Source organism: Stenella coeruleoalba (assembly GCF_951394435.1).
Source record: "Stenella coeruleoalba genome assembly, chromosome: 13".
In the NCBI taxonomy this organism is placed as follows: domain Eukaryota; kingdom Metazoa; phylum Chordata; class Mammalia; order Artiodactyla; family Delphinidae; genus Stenella; species Stenella coeruleoalba.
In genome coordinates this window covers 59,745,334-59,772,641 of record NC_137159.1, presented here as the reverse complement: position 1 = coordinate 59,772,641, position 27,308 = coordinate 59,745,334, and the positions used below count along the sequence as shown (strand labels likewise).

The 27,308-nt window shown below is 38.4% G+C and overlaps 1 protein-coding gene across 3 annotated transcripts in view; it reads right to left on the bottom strand.

The window, feature by feature from the left end:
* Window positions 1–27,308, bottom strand: part of ATL2 (atlastin GTPase 2) — a 66,952-nt gene that overhangs the window by 27,489 nt on the left and 12,155 nt on the right. For all 3 annotated transcript variants that reach the window (XM_079940393.1, XM_079940391.1, XM_079940392.1), the window contains exon 2: window positions 9,056–9,300. In XM_079940393.1, coding sequence (XP_079796519.1) covers window positions 9,056–9,300 — 245 coding nt within the window. The remainder of the gene's footprint in view (window positions 1–9,055; window positions 9,301–27,308) is intronic.

Here is a 27,308-nt window from a genome sequence, read left to right as displayed (position 1 = left end):
TCAAGGACTGTGGGACAACTGCAAAAGGTGTAATATAGGTGTAATGGAAATACCAGAAGGAGAAGGGAGAAAAGCATAAAAGAAACATCATAAGTAATAATGGCTGAGAATTTTCTAAAATTAATGACAGATACTAAAAAACAGATCCAATAAAGTCAGAGAACACCAAATAGGATAAATACCAAAAGATCTATACCAGGCATATCACAGTCTAACTGCAAAATAACAAAGACAAAAAGGAAATCCTGAAAGAAAACAGAGACAAAAAACACTTTACCTGTAGAAGAACAAGGAAGGATAAGAATCACTTTGGACTTCTCACACACAAACAGGAAGAGAATAGAGTGAAATATTTCAAGTGCTGAAAGAAAAAAGCCACCAACCTAGAATTCTGTATCCAGCAAAGTTATCCTACAAAAGTGAAGGAGAAATAGTCTTCCTTAGACAAAAACTGAGGGAGATTGTCACCAGTACACCTGCCTTGAAAGAAGTGTTCAAAGTTCTTCCAAGGGGAAGAAAATAACATAGGTCAGAAACTCAGACATATATATAAAAGAATGTCAAAGAAAGACAAGAAAGTAAATCTTTTATTCTTCTTTCTCTTAATTCATCTAATAGACAACTATGTGTATGAAGTGCTAATAGCAACAATGTATTGAGTGATTATGGTACATAACACAGAGGAAATTAACAACATCATAAGGCACAGGAGGGAGGAATTGGGAATACTCTGTCATAATGTACCTGCTCTACCCATGAAGCAGTATAGTAATATTCTAAAGCAGACTTAGACTAGTTGTAAATGTATATTGCAAACTCCAGGCAACCAGTTTTTTTTTTTAATGTTTAGAGAAGTATAATAGATATACTAAGGAAGAACAGAATGTAGAATCACATAAAATAGTCAATTAAAGCTAGAGAAGGCAGAAAAAAATAAAAAACAAACAAGTACAACAAATAGAAAATTACAAACATAAGAAATAACAATCCAATCCTATCAAAAATCACTTTAGATGTGCATGATTGAAATAAACCAATTAAATGACAGAAACTGTCACTGTGGATTAAAAAAAAAGACCCAAATATTTGTTGTCCACAAAAAACCCAGTTTAAACATAAAGAAAAGGAATGGAGGAAGATATACCATACTGACACTAATCAAACAAAAGCTAGAGTAGCTATACTAATTTCCGACCAAGCTGACTTAAGGACAAGGAAATTATCAGGATAAAGAGTGGTATTACATAATAATAAAGGGGTCAATTCTCCAGAAAAACTTAACAGTTATCTTTAATGTGTATGCACTTAACAACAAAGCATCAAAATACGTGAGGCAAGAACTGAACTGCAAGAAGAAACAAGACAAGTCCACTATTACACTTGGAGACTTCAACACCCCTCCATCAGTAATTGACAGGCCCAGAAGACAGAATATCAGTAAGGATATAGCTGAACTGAACAGCACCAACAATCAGGTGGATCTAATTGACATTATATTGGGTTGGCCAAAAGGTTCATTTGGTTTTTTCCATAAGATGGCTCTAGTAGTGCTTAGTTGTCTTTAACTTCATTCGAAACAATTTTGTTAGATTGTATTGTGACAGCTGTCATACCAGCATGCCTTTAAAAAAAAATTTATCAAAGTTGGTGAATTTTTGTGTAGCCATTTTAATACGGAAGATGGAAGAAAAAAAGCCACATTTTTGGCATGTTATGCTTTATTACTTCAAGAAACGTTAAGAATGCAACCGAAACGCAAAAAAAGATTTGTGCAGTGTATGGAGAAGGTGCTGTGACTGATCCGACGTGTCAAAAGTGGTTTGCGAAGTTTCATGCTGGAGATTTCTCTCTGGATGCTCCACGTTCGGGTAGACCAGTTGAAGTTGATAGTGGTCGAATTGAGACATTAATTGAGAACCATCAACGTTATACCACGCGGGAGATAGCCGACATACTCAAAATATCCAAATCAAGCAATGAAAATCATTGGCACCACCCTAGTAATGTTCATCTCTTTGATGTTTACGTTCCACATAAGAAGCAAAAAAAACCTTCTTGACCATATTTCTGACGTGATTCTCTACTTAAACATAAGGAAAATGTTCCATTTATAAAACAAATTGTGACAGGTGATGAAAAGTGGATACTGTACAATAATGTGGAACAGAAGACATTGTGGGGCAAGCGAAATGAACCACCAACAACCACACCAAACACCATTCTTCATCCAAAGAAGGTGATGTTGTGTATATGGTGGGATTGGAAGAGAGTCCTCTATTATGAGCTCCTTCCGGAAAACCAAACGAAAATTCCAAAAAGTACTGCTCCCAATTAGACCAAATGAAAGCAGCACTCGACAAAAAGCATCCGGAATTAGTCAACAGAAAATGCATACTTTTCCATCAGGATAACCAAGACCGCGTGTTTCTTTGACGACCAGGGAAAAACTGTTACAGCTTGGCTGGGAGGTTCTGATTCATCCGCCATATTCACCAGACATTGCACCTTCGAATTTCCATTTATTTCGGTCTTTACAAAATTCTCTTAATGGAAAAAATTTCAATTCCCTGGAAGACTGTAAAAGGCACCTGGAACAGTTCTTCTTTGCTCAAAAAGATAAAACGTTTTGGGTGGATGGAATTATGAAGTTGCCTGAAAAATGGCAGAAGGTAGTGGAACAAAACGGGGAATACGCTGTTCAATAAAGTTCCTGGTGAAAATGAAAAATGTGTCTTTTATTTTTACTTAAAAACCGAAGGGACTTTTTGGCCAACCCAATAGAATCCTTCATCCAACAACAACAGAATACACATTCCCTCTCAAACTCATACAGAACATTCCCCAAAATAGGACATATACTGGGCCTTAAAACACACCTTAAAATAAATTTTAAAGAACAGATCACACAAAGTATGCTCTCAGACCACAACTGAATTAAACTAGAAACCAGTAATAGAAACATAGCTGGAAAACCCCATAATACTTGGAGTTTACACAACACACTTCTAAATAACACACGGGTCAAAAAAGTCTCAACAGAAATTTTAAACTATTTTGAACTAAATGAAAATGAAAATACAACCCATGAAAATATGTAAAATGCAGTGAAAGCAACAGTTACAAGGAGAATTTATAGCACTGGGTGCATATATTAGGAAAAAAGATCTAAAATCAATCATCTAAACTTCTACCTTAGGAAACTAGATATAACCTAAAGAAGCAGAATAAAAATACAGCAGACACCAATAAAGCTGAACACAAGAAAACAGGATAACAACACAACAGGGAAAAAAAATTAATGGAACCAAAGCTGGTCCTTTGAAAAGATCAATAAAATTGATTTGACAGAGAAAAGACAAATAATAATATCAGAAATCAAAGAGGAGTCAAAACTACTAATTTCATGGACATTAGAAAGATAGTAAAAGAATATTAAGAACAATTCTATGCCCACAATTTTGATAACTTAGTTGAAACGGACCAATTATTTGAAAGACACACCTACCAAACCCACACGAGAAAAAAATGGATCATCTGAATAGACCTGTATCTACTAAAGAAATTTAATCAATAATTAATAACCTTCAAAAGAGAATGAACCAAATTCAGACAGTTTCACTGGTAAGTTCTACCAAACATTTAAGAAAGAAATGATGCCAGTTCTCTCTAAGCTCTTCCAGGAAATAGAAGCAGAGGGAACACTTCCTAACTCATTCTATGAGGCCAGTGTTATCTTAATACCAAAACCAAATAGAGACATAACAAGAAAGGAAAACTAAAGATCAATATATCTCATGAACATAGATATAAAAACACTCAACAAAATATTAGCAAATTAAATCCAACATTGTATAAAAAGAATTATACACCACAACTAACTATTCCAGGGACACAAGGCTAACTCAACATTCAAAAAATTAATAATGTGATCCATCACATCAACAGGCTAAAGAAAAATCATATGATCACATCAACAGATGCAGAAAAAGCATCTGAAAAAATCCAACATCCACTCATGATTAAGAAAACAAAAACCCTCTCAGCATGCTAGAAACAGAACTTCTTGAACTTGATTGAAAAACATATACAGAACTATTCTACAGCTAACAACATACATAGTGTGAAAACCTAGATGCTTCTCCCTAAAGATTAGGAAAGAGATAAGGATATTTGCTCTTATCACTTTGTACTCAACACTGTACTGCAGACTCTAGCCAGGAAAATTAGCTAAGAAAGAGAGAGATAAGAGGTACTCAGATTGGAAAGGAAAAAGGAAAACTGTATTTACAGGTGACATGATCTTATATATAGAAAACATTAAAAAGTCCACTAAAAAACTATTGGAACGGGGACTTCCTTGGGGTGCAGTGGTTAAGAATCCACCTGCCAATGCAGGGACACAGGTTTGAGCCCTGGTCGAGGACGACCCCACATGCTGCGGAGCAACTAAGCCCGCACGCCTAGAGCCCGTGCTCCGCAACAAGAGAAGCCACCGCAATGAGAAACCTGCGCACCGCAACAAAGAGTAGCCCCTGCTCGAGGCAACTAGAGAAAGCCCGTACACAGCAACGAAGACAAAACGCAGCCAAAAATAAATAAATTTAAATAAATAAATAAATAAAAATTGTTCACTTAAAATGATTAAAAAAAAAACTATTGGAATGAATAAATGGGTTGAACAAGGTTGCAGGATACAAGACCAATATAAAACAATTGTCTTTCTGTAAACTTGCAACAAACAATCTGCAAATGAAATTAAGAAAACAATTCTGGGGGGCTTCCCTGGTGGCACAGTGGTTGAGAGTCCGCCTGCCGATGCAGGGGACGCAGGTTCGTGCCCCGGTCCAGGAAGATCCCACATGCTGCGGAGCGGCTGGGCCCGTGAGCGATGGCCTCTGGGCCTGCGTGTCCGGAGCCTGTGCTCCGCAACGGGAGAGGCCACAACAGTGAGAGGCCCACGTACCGCAAAAATAAAAAAGGAAAATAAAAAAAAAAAAAGAAAACAATTCTGGGGCTTCCCTGGTGGCACAGTGGTTGAGAGTCCGCCTGACAATGCAGGGGACACGGGTTCGTGCCCCGATCCGGGAGGATCCCACATGCCGCGGAGTGGCTGGGTCCGTGAGCCATGGCCGCTGAGCCTGCGCGTCCGGAGCCTGTGCTCCGCAATGGGAGAGGCCAAAACAGTGAGAGGCCCGCGTATCGCAAAAAAAAAAAAAAAAAAAAAGAAAGAAAACAATTCTGTTTATAACATCAACAAAAAATGAATAAATTTAACAAAAGAAGTGTAAAACATACTCTGCAAACTACAAAACATTTTTGGAAGAAATTAAAGAAGATCCACATAAATGGAAAAACATCCCATGTTCAAAGATTGAAATGCTTAATATTAAGATGGCAACACTACCCAAACTGACCTTTTAGATTCAATCCAATCACCAACAGAATCCCAGCTAACCTCCCATAGAAACTGATAGGCTAAGTCCAAATATCATACGGAATTGCAAGAGACCTAGAACAGACAATCTTGAAAAAAGAACAAAATAAGAGAACTCACTTCCTGTTTTGAAAACTTACTACAAAGCAAAGGTAATCAAGACAGTCTAGTACTGGCATGAGAACAGACATACAGACCAATGCAACAGAACTGAGGGTTCAGAAATAAAGCCACATGTCTATGGCCAACTAGCTGTCAACAAGGGTGCCAAGATCATTCAATGGGGAAAGAATAGCCTTTCTAACAAACGGTGCTGGGACAACTGGATAGGCATATACAAAAAAAATGAAGCTGAACCCTTACCTCATACCATTATCATTCATTATTATATATTAATGTATTATATATAATTAGTGAATATATGTTATATTAACATATTCATAGAATTATAGCATTATTCATAAGCCAAAAGGTGGAAAGAACCCAAATGCCCACTAACGATGAGGGGATAAATAAAATGTGATATATGTATACAATAGAATATTATTCAGTCTTGGGCTTCCTGGTGGCACAGTGGTTAAGAATCCGTCTGCCAATGCAGGGGACACGGGTTCGAGCCCTGGTCCGGGAAGATCCCACATGCCAGAGCAACTAAGCCCGTGCACCACAACTACTGAGCCCATGTGCCACAACTACTGAAGCCCACACGCCTAGAGCCCCTGCTCCACAACAAGAGGAACCACTGCAATGAGAAGCCCACGCACCACAACAAAGAGTAGTCCCCACTCGCCACAACTAGAGAAAGCCCACACACAGCAATGAAGAGCCAACGCTGCCAAAAATAAATAAATAAATTTATCTTAAAAATAAATAACCGATTAATTCGAACATGACATGAAGGAATTTTATTCTAGAAAAACTTTTAATTCACTTCTCAAGTTTACAAAAGACTGATTTCTTTCCTTCTATATTTCAAGCAAAACCAACCTATTTTCATAATACAAGTAGCAGCTTAAGGAAAAAAAAAACCTGTGTAGGAAGCTATTTACTTTGCAAGAAAATGAGACCTAAAAATCAGAATTTCCCCTGTAATTTGGAAATGTTTGGTAACAATCTCAGAATATTCTTGGTTTTAAGAACTTAGCTACTGAAGTTTTTGTTTTTATCCAACAGAAAAGAGCTCACATTCAGCTTTGTTATGATTCCTTTACTAACTAATCAAAATTAAAACACATATCTATTTCTAAATCATGAAGTAAAATATTTACATTTGGCTCCTTTAGTGAACTGCTTTACATAAATTGACTCAAGTCAATACCGGAGACATACGAAATCAGTACAGTAGGTCCTCCCGATGTGAAACCCACAGATACAGTGGGCTGACTGTACTACGCCATTTTATATAAGGAACCTGGACATCCAGGGATTTTGGCATCCATTGGAGGTCTTGGAATCAATAGCCCCCCCAATCCCGCCCCCACTCTGGGATACCTAGGGACGACTGTATAAAGCCACTGTTATCTCCCACCTTCTTCAACTACCATCCCATCTTTGCAGGCATATAGGTTAATGAAATATTCCAAAACTATCCCACTGTTTTTTCTCCTTTACTTTCATCTCCTAGGAAAAGCATGACCCACCACTAAGTCAGTATAAGTAGAAGCCTGTTATTCCTCCAAATCAAACACTGTTTAATGTGATTTTCAATTGACAGAATAAGATTATTTACATCAGGAATCCTATATGGAAACTTTATGAATGAAAATTAATAAAGACATTTAGATTAGAAACCACTAACTAGGTGTGTAGCCTGAGGTCCTCCTTACCATTCTGTGGCTTCAGTATCTTACCCACAAAGGAGGAAATTCTATTAGTTCAGAGATTACAAATATACAACACATGTGGGCTGCTACTCGCCCTCTGAACAGCCACTACTAATTGATAAGAGATCAAATAAGAAATGGCACCTAAGGTGAAACTTGCTAGACAAGTGATCTAAGCTTCCTTCCCCTTCTAACATTCTGTCTGTGACCTACTTGGAATCAAATACATTTGCAGTGAACAGCTCAGACACAGATAGAAACAATATACACAAGCTAACTTAAGGAGTCAGAGCCTCAAAATACAGAAATTCTTTATCATCTTTAAATGTACAGACTTTCTTTTTTAAAGAATAAGTCACAAAAAAAAAGAATAAGTCACTATTTATACATTTCTCTATTTCAGATGTAGATTGCTGGAAAATAATCAAGTCTAAGTGGAAAAACCTTAAAATACTATATCTTTCTCAATTTCCAACTTGTGTCAAATAGTGTTCTTTATCATGAACTACATTCTTGATACTCAGGCATGCTTGAACATGCCTGAAGAGATCCCTATGGAAAGAATATTGAAAAGCTTCCTGAAAATCAACTAGGAATGTTTGCCTTATTACTTATCTCAAGTAGGATGCATATCCAGTTACAGATTTACACAGAACACGTAAAGGTGAACACCCTGACAGATGTTTAGACAATTACATAATTCTGTCAAAGTGTTATTTCTAGCACCTTCATGTGGCCTTCTGAATGTCTAAAGCCTACTCCTATAAAGCCCTTCCCCTTAAGTGCTCCACTACAAATTTCCAATTCCTCCTTCTTGGTTCCTATCAAACTCTCATTCCCTCAGCCCAACTTTCAACTGTTAGAAAACTACTCTGACTCAAGCGGGAAAAAAAAATTTTTTTTCTTGCTTTTGTTCAGGGGAGAAAGTCAAAGTCAGGGAGGGGAGGGAAATAATTGTCTGGTACCATCAAAAAGTGAAAATGTGTAGAGAAAGGGTGATTCATCAGTCAAAATAGAAAATAAGTTCTTACTATGGGCCAATTATCGTGCCAGGCATGGGAGATATGGTAACCAAGATAAAGCCCACCCCTGACAGTAAACTAGCCAGGAAAAATAAGTAACTAAAGTAGTATCAATGAAACATAGGACCTGTGCCATATGGTCATAACACAGCCTTAGAAACCAAGGAAGGCTTCCTATGAAAAAAGATTAGCCAACAGTACAGCAACATTTGAGAGATAACACGACATACTCGAGGAACTGCAAAAACTATAGTATACCTGACATACAGAGACAAGGGATGAGGCTCAGAGATCATGGAAGACCATGGAAGTCACTTTAAGGAACTGAACCTTATCTCAAAAAGTAAGTCTCTGAAGGAGACTTATTTGAGGAGCATAAGTATACCTTTACAGAAGTCTCTATCAGCCTACTTCACCCACTGTTGTAAAGGCGACTGAGAAGGGGAAGGAAATAACAAAAAGCGAGAGACTGAACGGTGCTTCAGAGACTTTAGCGTATACTCAGACATCTTAGGTTAGAGCTACAATGCTTGGAACACAGGTGCTCAATCATATGCCTCAATATGTACCACATGCAAAAAGGAATTATGGAGATGAAGAAGAATCAAGAGCTCAAACAAACTTACATTACTGTCTTAACTGAGAAGTCTTATCAAGAACTGTATTTTCGTAAAATTAAAGATACAGCTCTTACTGTTTTTTGTCTACTATTTTTAAACAATATTGGTTGGTAATTTTTGTTTTTAACTCAGTTCAATTTAAAAGACACTATTCACCTTGTTATACATATATCTAAGCATGAAGTCCAGTAGAAATGATTTCCCTTTACGAAAAGCTCCTGCCACGGATACCACTACTATGTTAAGATCTCGTATGTGCTCCTGTAGCAATATCTGCTCCAAAGCTTCTTCATCAAGCTCAAAGTTATGGTCATCTTCATGTGCAAGAACAATCTGTACTGGACATGGTTTCTTCATAACCTCATCAGAGTTTACTAGGTCATCATCTTCATAATTCTCACCTAGAGTTAAAAAAGAGAGAAACAGGTTACCTTAATTCCTGCATTCTAAACTTTTCCTAAAGGATCACAATGAAAGCAAAATTTCAAATAACTTCTCCTCCATTATAGGTCATTTGGAAATAGTTACAAAAAGTGATGCTCAAACACACACTGGATTTCTCACTCCCTCTATAATAGGACCAAGAATACCAGTCAGTTTCTTACTATATAGAGAGATAAGCAGGAATACTAAGTAAGGCCTCTATCTCAATCAGGTCTTAACAGCTACACGTGCGCAACAGCTGTTCTGAACACTGTGATTCTATAAACAACTTTTGCTACTGTATGCACATGCAAACCAGATGTAGTGAGTGGAAAATCAATTTCACCTAATAATTCAGATTCCAATTTCCCTATAGGCATCACCTGGAAATTACTCCAAGTTACAAAGATTAAAATATACATATAAATTGTAAACATTATTTTTCACTCTGAAACTTCAAGGGTTAAGGTCCTAAGAAATTTCCAAAAATGACACATGATAAAGCTAATGGTTCCCTAATTTAATAAGAGTTACCTAAAAGGATAGCATTCCTTATTAAAACAAAGCACAGGATTAATGTTTTAGTGGAAGACATAAGAAGAACAGTCAACGAGGTGCAGAGATTCATCTGTCTCTAGGGCCCTTTTTCACCAAACACCACAGACACCCCTTCAAAATTATATAGCTCCTAAAAAACAGCTATATAAACTCGTTTGTTCACCCAGCACACCAAAAGAAGTTAACCTTTGCAGAAGAACTTTACTGAATAGTGATGAAGAAATAACTATAGAATATGTAACAGGTGAGAGAGTTTTTTAAAGTTTAGGTTTGTGTTTTGTTTTCTGGTTTTTGTTTGCTTGTTTGTGGTACACGGGCCTCTCACTGTTGTGGCCTCTCCTGTTGCGGAGCACAGGCTCCGGACGCGCAGGCTCAGCGGCCATGGCTCACGGGGCCAGCCACTCCGCGGCATGTGGGATCCTCCCGGACCGGGGCACGAACCCGTGTCCCCTGCATCGGCAGGCGGACTCTCAACCACTGCGCCACCAGGGAAGCCCTGTTTGTTTGTTTTTAAACCCACTTAATAGCTAGTTTCAGAGACTATGTACCTTGTCTGCCTTTCTTCCCTATCAATTGCTTGATCCCACTAGCAACACTCCTGGGGATCTTATCCTCTCCCACATCAACATTTTTAAGACTCTCCCCTTGAGATTGTCTACTAAGTGCCAGTTTCCAATCTAAGGAGACATACGGTATCTACCGTGTTCAATGCAATGACAGCCCCTCCTCACCGAGGAGACAGCCAGTCCACTGAGGAGTGGCACATTATTAGTGCACCAATACCTTATCCACACAAACACTATTCTCAGCACGAAGATTATATACTTACATTAATGAATTTTTAATTTCTTTACAGAAAGAAACATCTAGCTTATTTGATTTGCAAAGACTATTAGAGTCTTTACCTTCACATCACAAGGCACATTTAACTGTACAAAGCAAAATCAACACTATTTCAAAAGCTGTTGCAAACAGTAACAATATAATGTAATATAAAGAGCAGTCAGTTTCAAAGGAGAATTTTTTAAAGTAAAAGCAAACAGTATTTAATTAAAAAGGATATTATCACTGCTTGTTTCAATGCTATACAGATATAGCCAGGTATGCTATTTGAATGCACAAAAAGTAAACCTTCCAGGAAAAGTACAACATAGTTAAATTCCAATTTAATATATTACCAAACAGTATGCAAATTGTGTGATTAAAACCTTCCAAACCTATTAGTGGTTAAGAATGAACCAGGAGGGGCTTCCCTGGTGGTGCAGTGGTTGAGAATCCGCCTGCCAGTGCAGGGGACATGGGTTCGATTCCCAGTCCGGGAAGATCCCGCATGCCGCAGAGCAGCTAAGCCTGTGTGCCACAACTACTAAGCCTGTGCTCTAGAGCCCACAAGCCACAACTACTGAGCCCACGTGCCACAACTACTGAAGCCCGCGGGCCTAGAGCCCGTGCTCCGCAACAAGAGAAGCCACCGCAATGAGAAGCCCGCGCGCTGCAACGAAGAGTAGCCCTCGCTCGCCGCAACCAGAGAAAAGCCCGCATGTAGCAATGAAGACCCAATGCTGCCAGAAGCAATAAATAAATAAAATAATAAAATAAATAAATTTTTTAAAAAAAGAATGAACCAAGAAGCAAAACGGCCTAGATGCGTGTCATTTAACTTCTCTATGCCTGCTTCCTCATCTGTAACATGGGGATAATAATAGCACCTACCACATTAAGTTGTCATCAGGATTAAATGATTTGAAATATGCTTGATACATCGTAAGCATTACAGGTGCTTGTCATTAAGGTGACAGTAATTCTAAAATAATCAATCCTACAGAAAAGCTTTTATTTACACCTTAAAATGCTAAAACTCTACAGTGACCTTCAATTGACCTGTGTAGCTGTGTAACAACATCACCATCTACCCATTTGCAGGCACAAACCTGAGGGCTGTCCATGATACATCCCTCCTTTTCCTTACCCCTAAATCTAACCAATAACGAAGGTCTTAAATTTGTCTTCATTCAAAATCTTCTGATACCATCCCTATTCTCATCATCACCACCATCTTATCTCACTTAAGGTGGTATCGAACTGGTCTCCCTTCTTGCCCCCTCCTCCAAACCAATCCTCACAGAGTAGAAACTGAATAATACGGTTAAATGTAAATGTGATTAAGTTACTCTCCTTAAAAATCACTGCTACAGAGCATTAACAACTAAAATCCTACATGTGCCTCATAAAATCCTGTACTCACTGCCAAATCTCTCCTGCCCCATTTGGTGCTATTTTCCCCTGTGTAAACTACCAATAGACAAGCTAACCTTTTTTTCAGATCCTTATGCTATTAAGCTCTTTCTAGACCCTTATTTCACCCATGATATTTCTCTGCCTGGAATACTCTTTCCCATGTTGTTCCCCTAATTAATTCCTTAAATCTCAGTTTAAACGTCATGTTCTCAGGAATATCTTCCCCCAAGGTTCCTAACCAAATTCAGTCCTCCTACACTCCCCCAATTTTAATCCACCCATCATTTGAATATTTATGTAAGTACTTATTTATTACATGTCTCCCCTCCTAGACTGCCAATCCTCTGCTTAAAACCCTCAATTAGTTCCCCACCATAACCAGAAAATAGAGGGAAAAAAAAAAAATCTTCTACATCCCTTACCATAGTCTCCCCAGTTCTGTGTGATCTGGCCCCTGCAATCTGCCCTTCTTGCTGTTCCTTGAACAGGCCAAACCTGTTTCCCACCCCAGAATCTTTGTCCTGTGTTCTCCCCTGTCTGGAACGCTCTGTCCCTAGAAATTTACGTGGCTTGCTTCTCCATCATCTAGGTCTCAGTGCGAATGTTAATCTCCTCCATGTGGCTTTCCTCAACCACTCAGTCTAAATTACAGACCCCTCTCCATCACTTTAACAAAACAGGGTTTTTTCCCACAGCCCTTTCCAGTATTTAAAATAACTTTTTTCATTTGTTTACATGTGTGCCTTATATCTCCCCCTCCACAGAAAATATGTGCCACAAAAATAAGGATCCCAGTCACCCTACTGACCACTCTCTTAGTACTTAGAACACGCTTGGCACCTAGCAGGTGCTTAATAAATATTTCTTGAATGAATGAAATTTACATATTTTACTCAGGAGTTTTACACATGTCCCTACCTGTTTTATAAGCAAATTTGACATTCACATAATTAGTTTGGGGAAATACTTCTAGCAACTCAAGAGTAGTATATTTATCACAAAATTACAATTAAAAGTATGAAGTTCTACCAAGTAACACATTTTAATTAAAAAGAACTCAAAATTAATAAGTGCTAAAGTATCATAATGACCAAATTTGGAGATTGCTGATTTTGTTAAAACCAACAAGTAGTCTTATTCTTAATGTAAAGAAAGCATTAGTTGGTTTCTTAAAAATAAAAATAAACCATTTGGCAGGAAATCTTTGCTACCTTAAAATTTCACCTAAATTAACTGACTACAGTGGCCAGTTTTCTTTTATTAGCATGAATAAAGATAGATACTGCAGATATACAGGCAGCATATTTGTCACTATTTCTAGTCAACAGACCTCTAAAGGGAAGTGTAGCGAATATGTTTCACAGGTATCATGGAGTACAATGACATGATTCAGCTAAATTTACTCCCCCATCATAATTTCCCTACTAAATTTGGACGAACTACAGATAAAGTACTTCATTCATCAAACACTGATATAGGCCACCATATAAAAGAGAATTATATGCAAATTTCTTTAGAATACCTATAAATATTAATACTCTGTGATCACCTACAATTGGAAGTCTTTTTAAATTTAGCATTAAGATCTTAAACTGAAGTTAAATTCTATGTAGAGAATAGTGATTTTATTTCCACTCTTTAATGCCAAGAGATTGCTGGAAAAAGAGATTTCAGCCCTCCCAATAGATTTTCCTAATTCACTGTTCCAAGTCAGTTCTCCCCGACGTGGATCTTTCAGGGTCAAAGCTGAAAGGCACATACAGACAATCAACTCAAATATTTCTCCATACCTTAACACTAAGTATACTTAACCTATTTACCACAAGGCCTACAAAAAGACACCGTCTTGGTAAAGTGGGGAAAGAGAGATGACTAGGTGGAACACAAGAGGATTTTTAGGGCCATGAAACTATTCTCTATGATGCTAATGGTAGAGCTGTATCATCATACATTTGTCAAGACCCATAGAATATACAACCCCCAAAGTGAACCCTAATGTAAACTACAGACTTTGGGTGATAATCAGGTGTCAATGAAAGTTCACTGATTGTGACAAGTGTACCACTCTGGTGTGGGATGCTGACAGGGTGAGAGGCTGCAGGTGTGTGAGGACCGGGGGTGGGGGGGCAGGGTTGGGGGGTGTGCATGCGTGCGGCCAGACTCTACTTTGTGCTCAATTTTGCTGTGAACTTAGAACGGCCCCCAAAAATAAGTCTATTAAAAAAAAAGAAAAAGACACCTGTCTTTTTTTATTGCTATTTAATCATACTTTATCTTAATTCATACATTCAGCACACATTCCAACAGGAAAATTTACACTTCAGGACCAACCTAGGTATATTTGCAAACTTCAATCTTAATCATAAACTATGACAATAAAAAGCTGCTATAAATCTGCATTACAATGTTACTAACATTAGATTACATCAACCCAAAACTAAACTTGTAGAAAGAGAAACAAAAGTATTTCACTTTTATTATTCACATTCCAAATAAAAACTTGTAACAAATTTTTATGGATAGTAGCCTGGACTCAGTGCACTCAGTCTATCTATAAAAATTAGCTATTCAGTGCTTCCCTGGTGGCACAGTGGTTGAGAGTCCGCCTGCTGATGCAGGGGACACGGGTTCGTGCCCCGGTCCGGGAAGATTCCACATGCCGCGGAGCGGCTGGGCCCATGGGCCGTGGCCGCTGAGCCTGCGCGTCCGGAGCCTGTGCTCTGCAATGGGAGAGGCCATGGCAGTGAGAGGCCTGCGTACCGCAAAAAAAAAAAAAAAATTAGCTGTTCAACAAAAGCAAAGTGATATTTTGATGTCTGGTACTTGGACCTCAACATTTATACTCCGTAACAAAATGAAAATAGTATCTAAGTATTCAAAAGTTTAATCCAGCACATATTTTAAAAAGCCTTAAAAAGGTTATACCATGGTAAACCTATTTGTAGATATTTATTATAAGAAACAAAGATGCTAACACAGATATATAAGTTGGTTTATCAGTGTTATTTATGGTAGTGAAAATTAATGTTAAATGTCTTTTTTAATATTTATTTATTTGGCTGTGCCGGGTCTCAGTTGTGGCATGTGGGATCTTTACTGCAGCATACGGGATCTTTTTTTTCTTTTTTTTTTTTTTTTTAGTTGTATCATGTGGGATCTAGTTCCCTGGCCAGGGATAGAACCCAGGGCCCCTGCATTGGGAGTGCGGAGTCTTAACCACTGGACCACCAGGGAAGTCCCTAATGTTAAACTTCTTAAAACTGGAAATTGGCCTAATATATTTTTTTAAAATAAATTTATTTATTTTTGGCTGCATTGGGTCTTCACTGATGAGCGCGGGCTTTCTCTAGTTGCAGTGAGCAGGGGCTACTCTTCATTGCGGTGTGTGGGCTTCTCATTGCGTTAGCTTCTCTTGTTGCAGAGCATGGGCTCTAGGTGTGCGGGATTCAGTAGCTGTGGCCCACGGGCTCAGTAGTTGTGGCCCACGGGCTCTAGAGAGCAGGCTCAGTAGTTGTGGCGCACGGGCTTAGTTGCTCCGCGGCATGAGGGATCTTGCCGGAGCACGGCTCAAACCCATGTCCCCTGCATTGGCAGGCGGATTCTTAACCACTGCACCACCAGGGAAGTCCCGGCCTAATATCTTAACTACATGTTGACATATTATGCAGCTTTAAACCACATACACACATTTTAAAAATCAAAGATAGTCTTCAACTCAGTATAAAATAAGTGGGGAAAAGGCAAATCACAAAGTGGTACAAATCTTCCCCAATTCTGTTTTGCCTTGTTTTTAAAAGCACAGGTACACTTGGGAGTTGGGGGGGGAGAGAGAAACAACATTTGAGGCTTGTTCTTCCAGTCATTAGAGTAACTGCTACCAGACTGGTCCTCTGCCACAAACTATAAATCTAAACAAAATATACGAGGCACCTTTTTTCGAGCACTGGACAACAGGCAGAAGAGAGTAATCCTTGAGAAAAGGTCACACACACACACGCCTCCCAACCACTGCCACACTCTGCTAAGAACAATTTCCTAAACAGCGTGGGGAACCAAAGCACAAGCAAAGATCTGAGTTCAGGACTACTAAAAGCAGTTGGAAGCTGTGCAGCAGGACAGAGAAAAAGGAACTATGCAGAGGTAGAGCCCAGAAGTCCTTGGCCAAGGGCGATAAGCTTCACAGGTGCAGAGGAACACACTATGCAAGGCTTACCAAAAAGCAGCAACTACAGGGTTGTAAGAGGAACAGAGATACCAGAAGTCAAACAGTACTGGGACACTGTGGCATTTTGGCCCAGCCATGATGAATAGATGAACACTTCAGGCATCAAGCTGAAACACCAGAAAGGCCACATCTACAAATCAAAGACGATGTTCTAGAGTAAGGCCTACTGAAGATCCACCCAAACAAAGCCTAATACTAAGACTTGAAAAGAGGGGAGACAGTTTGGAGATTTAGTCCCCCCCCCAAGTTAGGAGGATTGCCTCTAAGCTTCCCACAGATCCACACTAAAAAGTATAAAGCCAAGCCTCCAAAAGCTCAAGAGCAATTAGTAACTGAACTGCAAGTAACAACAAAAACTAGCTAGATAACAGAATCCAGAATCTCCACACTGTGTAACATAAAGTGTATGAACAGAAATTATTAGAAATGCAAAGAAAGAAGAAAATGTGGCCCACAGTAAAGAAAAAAAAGCAGTTGATAGGGCTTCCCTGGTGGCACAGTGGTTGAGAGTCCGCCTGCCGATGCAGGGGACACGGGTTCATGCCCAGGTCTGGGAAGATCCCACATGCCGCAGAGCAGCTGGGCCCGTGAGCCATGGCTGCTGAGCCTGCGCATCTGGAGCCTGTGCTCTGCAACGGGAGAGGCCACAACAGTGAGAGGCCCACATACCTCAAAAAAAAAAAAAAAGCAGTTGACAGAAAGCAATCCTGGGACTTCCCTGGTGGTGCGTCGTTAAGAATCCGCCTGCCAACACAGGGTACAAGGGTTCAATCCCTGATCTGGGAAGATCCCACATTCTGCGGAGCAACTAAGCCCATGCACCACAACTACTGAGCCTGAGCTCTAGAGCCCGCAAGCCACAACTACTGAGCCTGCGTGCCACAACTACTGAAGCCCGCGTGCCTAGAGCTTGTGTTCCACAACAAGAGAAGCCACTGCAATGAGAAGCTCGCGCACCAAAGAGTTGCCCCCACTCACCACAACTGCAGAAAGCCTGCGCATAGCAACGAATACACACACAGCCATAAATAAATATATAGATAGATAGATAGATAAATAAATGCAATCCTGCAATGGCCCAGATGTTCAACTTAGCAGATAAAAGCTTTTAAGAAGACATTATAAATATGTTCAAGGATTTAAAGGAAAATAAGTTCTTAATAAGTGAATACTTAGGAAGCCTCAGCCAATAAACGGACTACTAAAAAACAAATGAATATTCTAGAACTGAAAAGTACAATAATTAAAATGAAATATTCACTGGATAGACTTAACAGCAGATTGTAAACAGCAGAACAAAGGGTCAGTGAACTTGAAATCAGACCAAAGTTCTCTAATTCAAAGAAGAAAAAGAAAAAAGAATGAAGAAAAACTAACAGAGTCTCAGGGACCTATAGAGCTACATCCAATATGCAGTTAGAGTCCCAGAAGGAGAACAAAGAGAAAAAATACTGAAAAAATATTTGAAGATATAATAGTCAAAATGTTACTAAATTTGATGACAGAGACTTACAGATCCAAGAAGCTCAGCAAACCTCAAGTAGGGTAAACACAAAGAAAACCACATCAGTCAGACTGCTAAAAACCAAAGGTAAAGGAAAAATTTTTAAAGAAGTGGTGTGGTGGGGACTTCCCTGGTGGCGCAGTGGTTAAGAATCCACCTGCCAATGCAGGAGACATGGGTTCGAGCCCTGGTCTGGGAAGATCCCACATGCCGCGAAGCAACTAAGTCCATGCACCACAACTACTGAGGCTGCGCTCTAGAGCCTGCGAGCCACAACTACTGAGCCCGCATGCTGCAACTACTGAAGCCCGCGCGCTGCAACTACTGAAGCCCGCGCACCTAGAGCCCATGCTCCGCAACAAGAGAAGCCACCGCAATGAGAAGCCCGTGCACCACAGCAAAGAGTAGCCCCCACTCGCTGCAACTAGAGAAAGCTCAGGCACAGCAACGAAGACCCAATGCAGCCAAAAATAAATAAATAAATTTATATTTTTTTTAAAAAGTGGTGTGGTGGAGGGAATAATTCAAATGACTGCTTCTCATCAGAAGCAATGGAAGCCAGAAGACAATAAAATGATATCCTTAGAGTGCTTAAAGAAAAAAAAGAATGTCAACTCAGACTTGTATATTCAGTGAAAGTATTACTGAAAAATGAAAGCAAAATAAAGACAATGAGCAAAAGAGCTAAGCAAATTTGTCACCAGCAGATGTGTACTACATGAGATGCTAAATGATGTTCTTCATTCTTCAGGCTGAAAAGAAATGATACCAAATGGAAAGCCTCTTCATTCCCTCCTATAGTATGCAAAGTAGTAAATAAATGGGTACAAAAATAAAAGACTGGTTGTTTCCCCCAAGTAATTTCCTTAAAAGATAACTGATCATTTAGAAGAAAAATAATAGATTGTAAGGTGGGGTTTTTAAAAATTAAGACAAATGTTGTGGGACAAGTAATTAAATTCATTCTTTTTTTTTTTGTAATTAAATTCATTCTAAGGTTATTATGATTTTGAAGTGGAAAGTGGTAAAAACACTGATTCTAAATGGACTTTGATACATTAAAGATACATACTGTTAGCTCTAGAGCAATAACTAAAAAAATAAAGAGGTATAGCTAAATAAGCCAATGAGGAACCAAAATGAAATATTAAAAAATATCCAATTAACCCAAAGAAAAAACAAGACAAAAGGAACAAATGGAAAAAAAATAGGAAGATGGCAAATTTAAACCCAACTAAATCAATGATTACATTAAATGTAAATACACTAAACATTCAAAAAAGACAGAGATTGTCAGACTGGATAACAGAAGCAAAACTATATATTGGGGCTTCCCTGGTGGCGCACTGGTTGAGAGTCCACCTGCCGATGCAGGGGACACGGGTTCGTGCCCCGGTTCGGGAGGATCCCACATGCCGCGGAGTGGCTGGGCCCGTGAGCCGTAGCTGCTGGGCCTGCGCTTCGCTGCGGGAGAGGCCACAGCGGTGAGAGGCCCGCATACCGCCAAAAAAAAAAAACAACAAAAACAAAATAACCCTACATACTGTGTATAGTAGGGGCACTTTTTTTTTTTTTTTTTTTTTTTTGCGGTACGTGGGCCTCGCACCGTTGTGGCCTCTCCCGTTGTGGAGCACAGGCTCCGGACGCGCAGGCTCAGCGGCCACGGCTCACAGGCCCAGCCACTCCGCGGCATGTGGGATCCTCCCGGACCGGGGCACGAACCCGCGTCCCCAGCATCGGCAGGCGGACTCTCAACCACTGCACCACCAGGGAAGTCTGAACAGGGGCACTTTTAATATAAAGACAGAGATAGGTTGAAAGTAAAAGGTAGGAAAAAAGATACATATGCAAATAACCATAGGAAAAATGGTGCTGCTATATGAATGTCAAAGTAGACTTCAAGAGTAAAAGTACTTCTAGATATAAAATGGGTCAACATCAGAAAAACATAATAACCCTAAATAAGAGATTTAAAATACATGAAGCAAAAATTTAGACAATTAAAGAGAAAAATAGACAAATGCATAATCATACTTGGAGATATTAACAACCCTCTCTCAGTAACTGCTATAAGGAGACAAAAAATTACCACTAAGACTATAGAACAGATAGCCCTGTCCACATGATAGATGAGCCACATGTAACTTAGTTTTCCTTAGTCACTAAAAAGTAAAAAGAAGAAAACAATTTTAATATTAGTTTATTTATTAACCCAATATATCCAACATACTCTCATTTGGACTCAAAATCAATATTTTAAAATTAAGATATTTACATTCTTCTTTCATACTGTCTTTGAAATCTACTGTGTATTTACACTTACAGCACCTTTCAATTCAGACACTAAATGCTTATCAAAAACACATGATCACTTAGATTTCATAAAATTTACAACTGAAGAGGTAGATTCACATACACAAGTTGTTCCAAACATACTTAAGTTTTCCAATAATTGAATCAAACACCTAAAAATCATTTTCCATTGATATGTGCATCCATACTGACAAAATTACTTCTGTTTTTTAAATATAAACTAAAAATAAATTTAAAATTCATTTAATTAATTTATTTTTGGCTGCATCGGGTCTTTGTTGCTGCGCACGGGCTTGTTGTGGCGAGCGGGGGCTACTCTTCATTGCGGTGCGTGGGCTTCTCATTGCGGTGGCTTCTCTTGCTGCGGAGCGCAGGCTCTAGGCACGCCGACTTCAGTAGTTGTGGCACATGGGCTTAGCTGCTCCGCGGCATGTGGGATCTTCCTGGACCAGGGATCGAACCTGTGTCCCCTGCATTGGTAGATGGATTCTCAACCACTGCGCCACCAGGGAAGGCCCCATTTTGCTTTAACATGCATATAATTGACCGAGGCTGACCATTTTTCCATGTATAATGTTTGTTTCCTCTTGTATGAACTGTCTATTCATAATCTAGGCAGCTTTAAGAAAACAAAGAGTGTAGTCCCTTTAGTCCCAGAAGTCCCTTTAATTCTATAGTAGCAAATTATTAAATGCTTAAACAGTGAATTTTGCAGATAGTTTTCAAAAAAAAATGATGTGCTGCTTGCATATTTTAGAGTACAGTGGGGTACCTTGTATACAATACATAATTTAATGCTGGAAACTAATCAAAAAGGTTTATAGTTCCTATATATTTGCTTACATAATATACCTATGATATACTTCTTAGAGAATGCTCAGTCAGGAACGTTTTGTTTAAGTTTAACATTATAAAGCAAATTGTGTTTTTCCTATAGGAATAACATGGTTCTCTCAACCGAATGGGGGTAAAAAAGCTGGAACTGCCTATAAACACACAACAGATAGCAAAACTGGTTAAAGCCCCATTGCTGCCTCTCTTATAAGCACAAACAGGCAAAGCCTCAAATTGAAATGGCTTTACTTTCAATAACCCTACCCTGCTTTCATGACCTTTATTACAATTAAGATTCCCACAATAAAGGTCAAAATTCAAATTTATAACTATAAACACTATGACCAACTCGAAATTAAGGATCATTGGCTAATGAGCTGACATTAATAATCGAGCAAAAAAATCTGGAGTCAGTGCTTAGCACAAAAAAATGTATTCTCTCTACCTTTTTTATATTTTCTTCAAATTTTGGAATTTTCCTTTAACTATGATCTCAAAAAAAAAGTATATCATCAAAAGTCAAAAAAAAATTTAAGTAAAAAAATTATCACTCTAGAAATAAAGCATGGCATTTTAAATCTAGAGAAGTGAGGAATAAAAGAGTACGGGTTATATTCCAGGTTGAATCTATCATGTTCAACGAAGTACAGTTGTGAAGACAAGAAAATATAACTGAAAGAAGCACAGATCTCTAGGTCAATACAATTATCAGTCATTTTTGTTAAAAGGGACAGATTGATTAACAATGTGGGAAAACTCTGATAGAATGTATGTATCAGCAAATCCATAAAACTCTGAACCAAAGAGAACATTTTCTTAAAGGCACTATGTACAGTCTTCAAAATGCTTAAAAACTGGGTAAGTTAGCTATCAAAGGAATAGGTTTTTAGCTTCAAAGATGATTTGAGAGGTTTAGAAAGAAAATTGATCAGCACTGAAAATTCAGTGGGAACTGTTAAATGCCATTACAGATGGACTGCAAAATTTTCCAGTAATGTTACCTGGAAGTTAAGAAGGAATTCACTATTTGAAATCACTATCAACAAAACAAAGTTTTTCAGGAAGTGAATATATAAGTAAAGCCAAGAGACAGCAATGCATAGTTTCAAGGCAAACTTGACCTAATTGTTAGAACCTCACTCAAAATAGTTCAGCAACAAGGCACTTTCAAAGTGGAAAAAGCAAGGAATCACTGAAGACAGCATTTGCTATTCAAAGTTTTAAAGTATCACCAAGCAAAATATGAACCAGATGATAATAACTTTGGATATAAGGTCTTTGGAATATTGTAGACCTCTTAAACTTGCTAAAGCAAATTCTACCAGGGAAAGAGGGTCTCCTGACTTGCATTTTTATCTTGCTCTTAAGAAGAGGCTCTAGGGAATTCCCTGGTGGTTCAGTGGTTAGGACTCCGAGCTTCCACTGCAGGGGGCACAGGTTCAACCTGGTCAGGGAACCAAGATCCCACAAGCCCTGTGGCATGGCCCAAAAAAAAAAAAAAAAGAAAAGAAAAAGTCAATCAATTAATTCAGCCAATCTAGTTCAAGAAAAAAAAAAGTTCTTAAAAGGTTGTGTTAGTATTAAGTATATAATCATTACTAAGTAATAATATATTTATATTTATGCTAGATATCTAATTTATGCTCAATAAATGCCTGAAATTATCTTGTCCAATTTTGTCTTCATTTATTTTCAAGATCAAGCATGATATAGAATGAAATAGATCCCCTAAAACAAAACTCAATTAGAAACAATGCAAACTTACAGGAACTAATGATCTGACTTAACACTGTTTACCCAGGAACCAATTAAGTAGTAAGGTCTAAGGTCATGCATAAAGAGAATCCAGGTGGTCTTCACTCCCTAGAAATGGGGACTTCAAAAAGGCAGCAATGCACAATGGCTACGAAGACTACTGAGCGAAAAGCTGATGGGATAGATTATAATGGCTAGATTAACGCCTAACCTCCTCAATCAGTCTTAACATTACAAAGAGACAACCAAAAGTTTTGTGGCTCCTGATGTGATGCATCAGGAAGCACAAGACACCATCAAAGATGTATGTCTGAGGAAAAATTTTTCAAAACATGAAACTGATCAAGCCTCTAGATCTAACTATGGGAAAGGAAAGATAAGAGACACGTTCACCACCACCACCACCACCACAGAGATGGAGTCAGAAAACTCTAGAACATAGGAAATTCCACTGGACAAACAAACCTGGACAAATAAATTGCAAGAGCAAAGGGGGGAAAGCAGGTAAAAAAGGGGAGAAAGAGACTCAAGAGCCGTATCAACCAAATGCAGTGTGTGGGCCTTGTTCAAGAAAATCAACTATTAACAAATTTGAAACAATCAGGGAAATATGAAGTCTGGATATTTGGTATTAAGGAATTATTTTTCTAGCATGATAATAGTACCACGGCTATGTTTTTAAAAAATCTTTAATCTTTTAAAGACACAAAACATTCATACAATCTGTTGTTTGCTTCAAAATAGTCTGGTAGGGAGGCTGGCTATGGAAAATAGATAAAACAAAGTGGCCATTATATTGATAATTGTTTAATTTGGGAGTTGTATATACACAGGTTCTTTATGTTGTTCTCTTTACTTCTGTACATATTTGAAAATTCCATAAGAGTAAGTGTGTGTTTTTTTTTTAAAGTGGTGAAGCTAACAAAGGCTTTATTAGGAAATGTAGATCTAAGTTCGAAAGATAGAGATACAGGTTACAGCTATTAGAAGCGAGAAAAAGTCTCTCAAATATTCTAGAACACTGCTTCTCAATCTTCCTTCTGCTTCCACAGCATTTTAGTGATTGGGAGGGGCAGGAGGGTGCTGTGAAGGAGCAAAACAAAATGTTTTCAAAATATACAAGGTCAAGTGACTATAAAATTCTGAACCCACCCCATCACTCCCCTCACCCCACTTCTCCAGAAATACAGTTCTAAACACATATCAATTCTTGCCTCCTAAAAGCTGGAAGAAAAAACCCTATTCTAAGAAATGTATTACTAGCTGGCTAACTAAAAGAATATACTCAGTCCTTAGAAAGGAGAACTGAAAAGAATCAGGTTTAAAATCAAATGCATTAAACCCCTAAAAAGAAAACTTTAGGCCCAGATGGCTTCACTGGAAATTTGGTGAACTACCAACCATTTAAGAATGAAATTATACAAATTCTACACAGACTTTTACAGAAAAAAAAGGAAAGGAACATTTTCCAACTCATTTTATGAAGCCAATATAATTATCCCAATATCAAAACCAGACAAAGACATTACAAGAAAACAAAACTACCGACCAACATCCCTCATGAATAGACATAAAAACCCTTAATCAAAATCCAGTATTCAGAATACATAAAGAACTCTTACAACTCAATAAGAACAATTTTTAAATGGGCAAGAGATGCTTCAAAGAAGATACGTGAATGATCAATAAGCACACGAAAATATACTCACACCATTAGATGCTAAGGAAATACAAATTAATACCACAATGATATACCACTACATACTCACTGAAATAGCTAAAATTTACAAGACTGACAAAAATAGAATTGGTGGGAAACAACTAGCACTCACATATATTTCTGGTGAGAGTATAAAACGATACAATCAGTTGAAAAAAACTTTCTGGCAATACATTATATAAAGTTAAACACATACCATACAACCAGCAATCACGCTCCTAGGTACTTAAAAGAGTACAAATAACTCAAACAAATAACAAATAACAAATATGACAACAAATAACTCAAACAAATAACTCAAACACATATGACAACAAATAACTCAAACACATATGTCTGTATATTGGAGAAGGGGACATTTTTTAACTCCTACAAGAGTTTTAAGTTTTAAGCATCAAGAGACTATGCATACACTCCTTAGAATGTCAAGAAATTTTAGAACATTCAAGTTTTAGTACAGATGCTTGAAAATTAGCCTCAATAGAGCTGGAAGAACTGAGGCCCGGATATTGCCCCACACCACCAAGGTGACCCAGCAGATCTGTGACAATGTGCCTGCTGTGAGCCACAATAGTGCTTGAGTCTCAGCCAGTCTTCCCAGCGTAAACATGGCTGCTGCTTCCCTTTCCACCTTCTAAATCTCGAATACCTTTCTCTTTCAGCCAATTCCAACTCAAATCATTCAAGGAAACATGCTTCTGGCTCAGCTGATCTCACACAACCCCAAGTCACCATAGTAGGTAGCAGACGTTACAAAATCCTATAATCCATACAGTCATAAATGTATATTTCTTTGAAGCTCACTGATTCCAGATAAACCTGGGTACTAATTTAGACTTTACCTCCAACCAGCATGTCAACTTTAGGAAGTCACTTCAACACCTTGACTTTAAGACATTGCACTGGCTAATTAAGGACATTTCAATGATATCTCTAAATTGCTTTCCAACTCCATTATGTCCTGACTCTAAGATCTACCTTCTTATTTTTTAATTTAAAAGAACTGAGTAAAGAAAATTCAACCAATAAACATGATCTTTGATCGTTGTGCATACCTGTATGTTAGTTCTAAATGTATGAAGTTTTACAATACTTATTTTTTAGAGATACATACTGAACTCTTTGTGGAGGAAGACATGATGTGTGGGATTTGCTTCAAAATAATAAGGGAAAGAAGGAAGTGCCAGGGAAGAAAGGGAGGAAACATGAAACACAATAGGCCATAGGGACTTCCCTGGTGGTCCAGTGGTTAAGACTCCACACTTGCACTGCACGGGGAGCAGGTTTGATCCCTGATCGGGAACTAAGATCCTACATGCCACACGGTGCGACCAAAATAAACAACAACCAAAAAGAGGCAAAACAATATAAAAGGTGAATTCTAAAGGGCTTCCCTGGTGGTGCAGTGGTTAAGAATCCGCCTGCCAACGCCGGGGACGTGGGTTCGAGCCCTGATCCGGGAAGTTCCCACATGCCATGGAGCAACTAAGCCCGTGCACCACAACTATTGAGTCTGCACTCTAGAGCCTGTGAGCCACAACTACTGAGCACACATGCCACAACTACTGAAGCCTGCGAGCCTAGAGCCCGTGCTCCGCAAGAGAAGCCACCGCAGTGAGAAGCCGTGCACCACAACAAAGAGTAGCCCCTGCTCACCACAACTAGAGAATGCCTGCGCACAGCAACAAAGACCCAACACAGCCAAAAATAAATTTAAAAAAAATCAATAGGCCATAAATTAATAATTGCTGAAGTTCATAATTGTTGAATGTGGGTAATGGGTTCATTACACTATTCTCTCTACTTCTGTGTTTGAAATTCTCCATAGTAAAGTGTTTATAAAAAAAATTAGCCTCAATACTTAAAATTAAATCTAATATATCACTCACAGGGGCTTCAGAGATTATGCAGCCAAATTCACTCTTTTTAAAGATAAGGAAAACACAAGACTAGACCACTGTTTGGAGGGAGAACTGGGCATGGTCTTATTAATTTAATGTTATTTCCTCTACATTAGTGCTTCTCAAACTTTTAAAATGCATATGAATCACCTGGGGATCTTGTTAAAATGAATATTCTGATTCAGGAAATGTGGGATGGAGCCTGAAACTGCATTTCTAAATAACTTCATGGTGATGCCAATGTCCTCTGTCCTCTGAACAGAGTACCAAGGATCATGATATTTTACAGGTATTTAGTACATAAAGATTGTTCAGTTTATTTTACTTCATGTAGTTTCTAGTGATGCTACTGTTTTCACTGAAGGAAAAAAAAGTTTTCAAGCTAAACTATAATCCTCCATTTTTCCTAGGAGACTGCTAATACTCTCACAAAACTAAACACTCCAGTCGAAGTACTGTGGATTCTATATAAAGTGAAAAGAGGCAGTGTACATAGACATCCCTACTTTAAGAATATAAATGTACAAATTTGCTCTGGAGTCATCATCGGTCACCTGGGTGAGCTTTTAATAGCAGGCTTCCCTCTCCCTGCCCAAAAAGATGCCACTTGGAATAAGAATACTGACAAAGACACAAACTTGGACTTCAAAAAAATTTAAGGAGAGAAGCAGCTACTACAAGAAAGGGTTTAACTATTTGCTCCTATAAAATAATGTTATTAATAACTTATAAAGTTAAATTTCTCTCATATAAAACTGGAACTATGATGCAAACTGCAAAAATAAAAACTATAAAGACTCCAGAAGACCTACTAATAATGTCAGATATCAGATACTTTCCCCCATCAGCTTTGCCCACTTGACCAACAAGACCATCCTGAATAACCAAGCTTTAAAAATACGTTTAAAGAGCATATAATGTAGTTCATATTTCCTTCC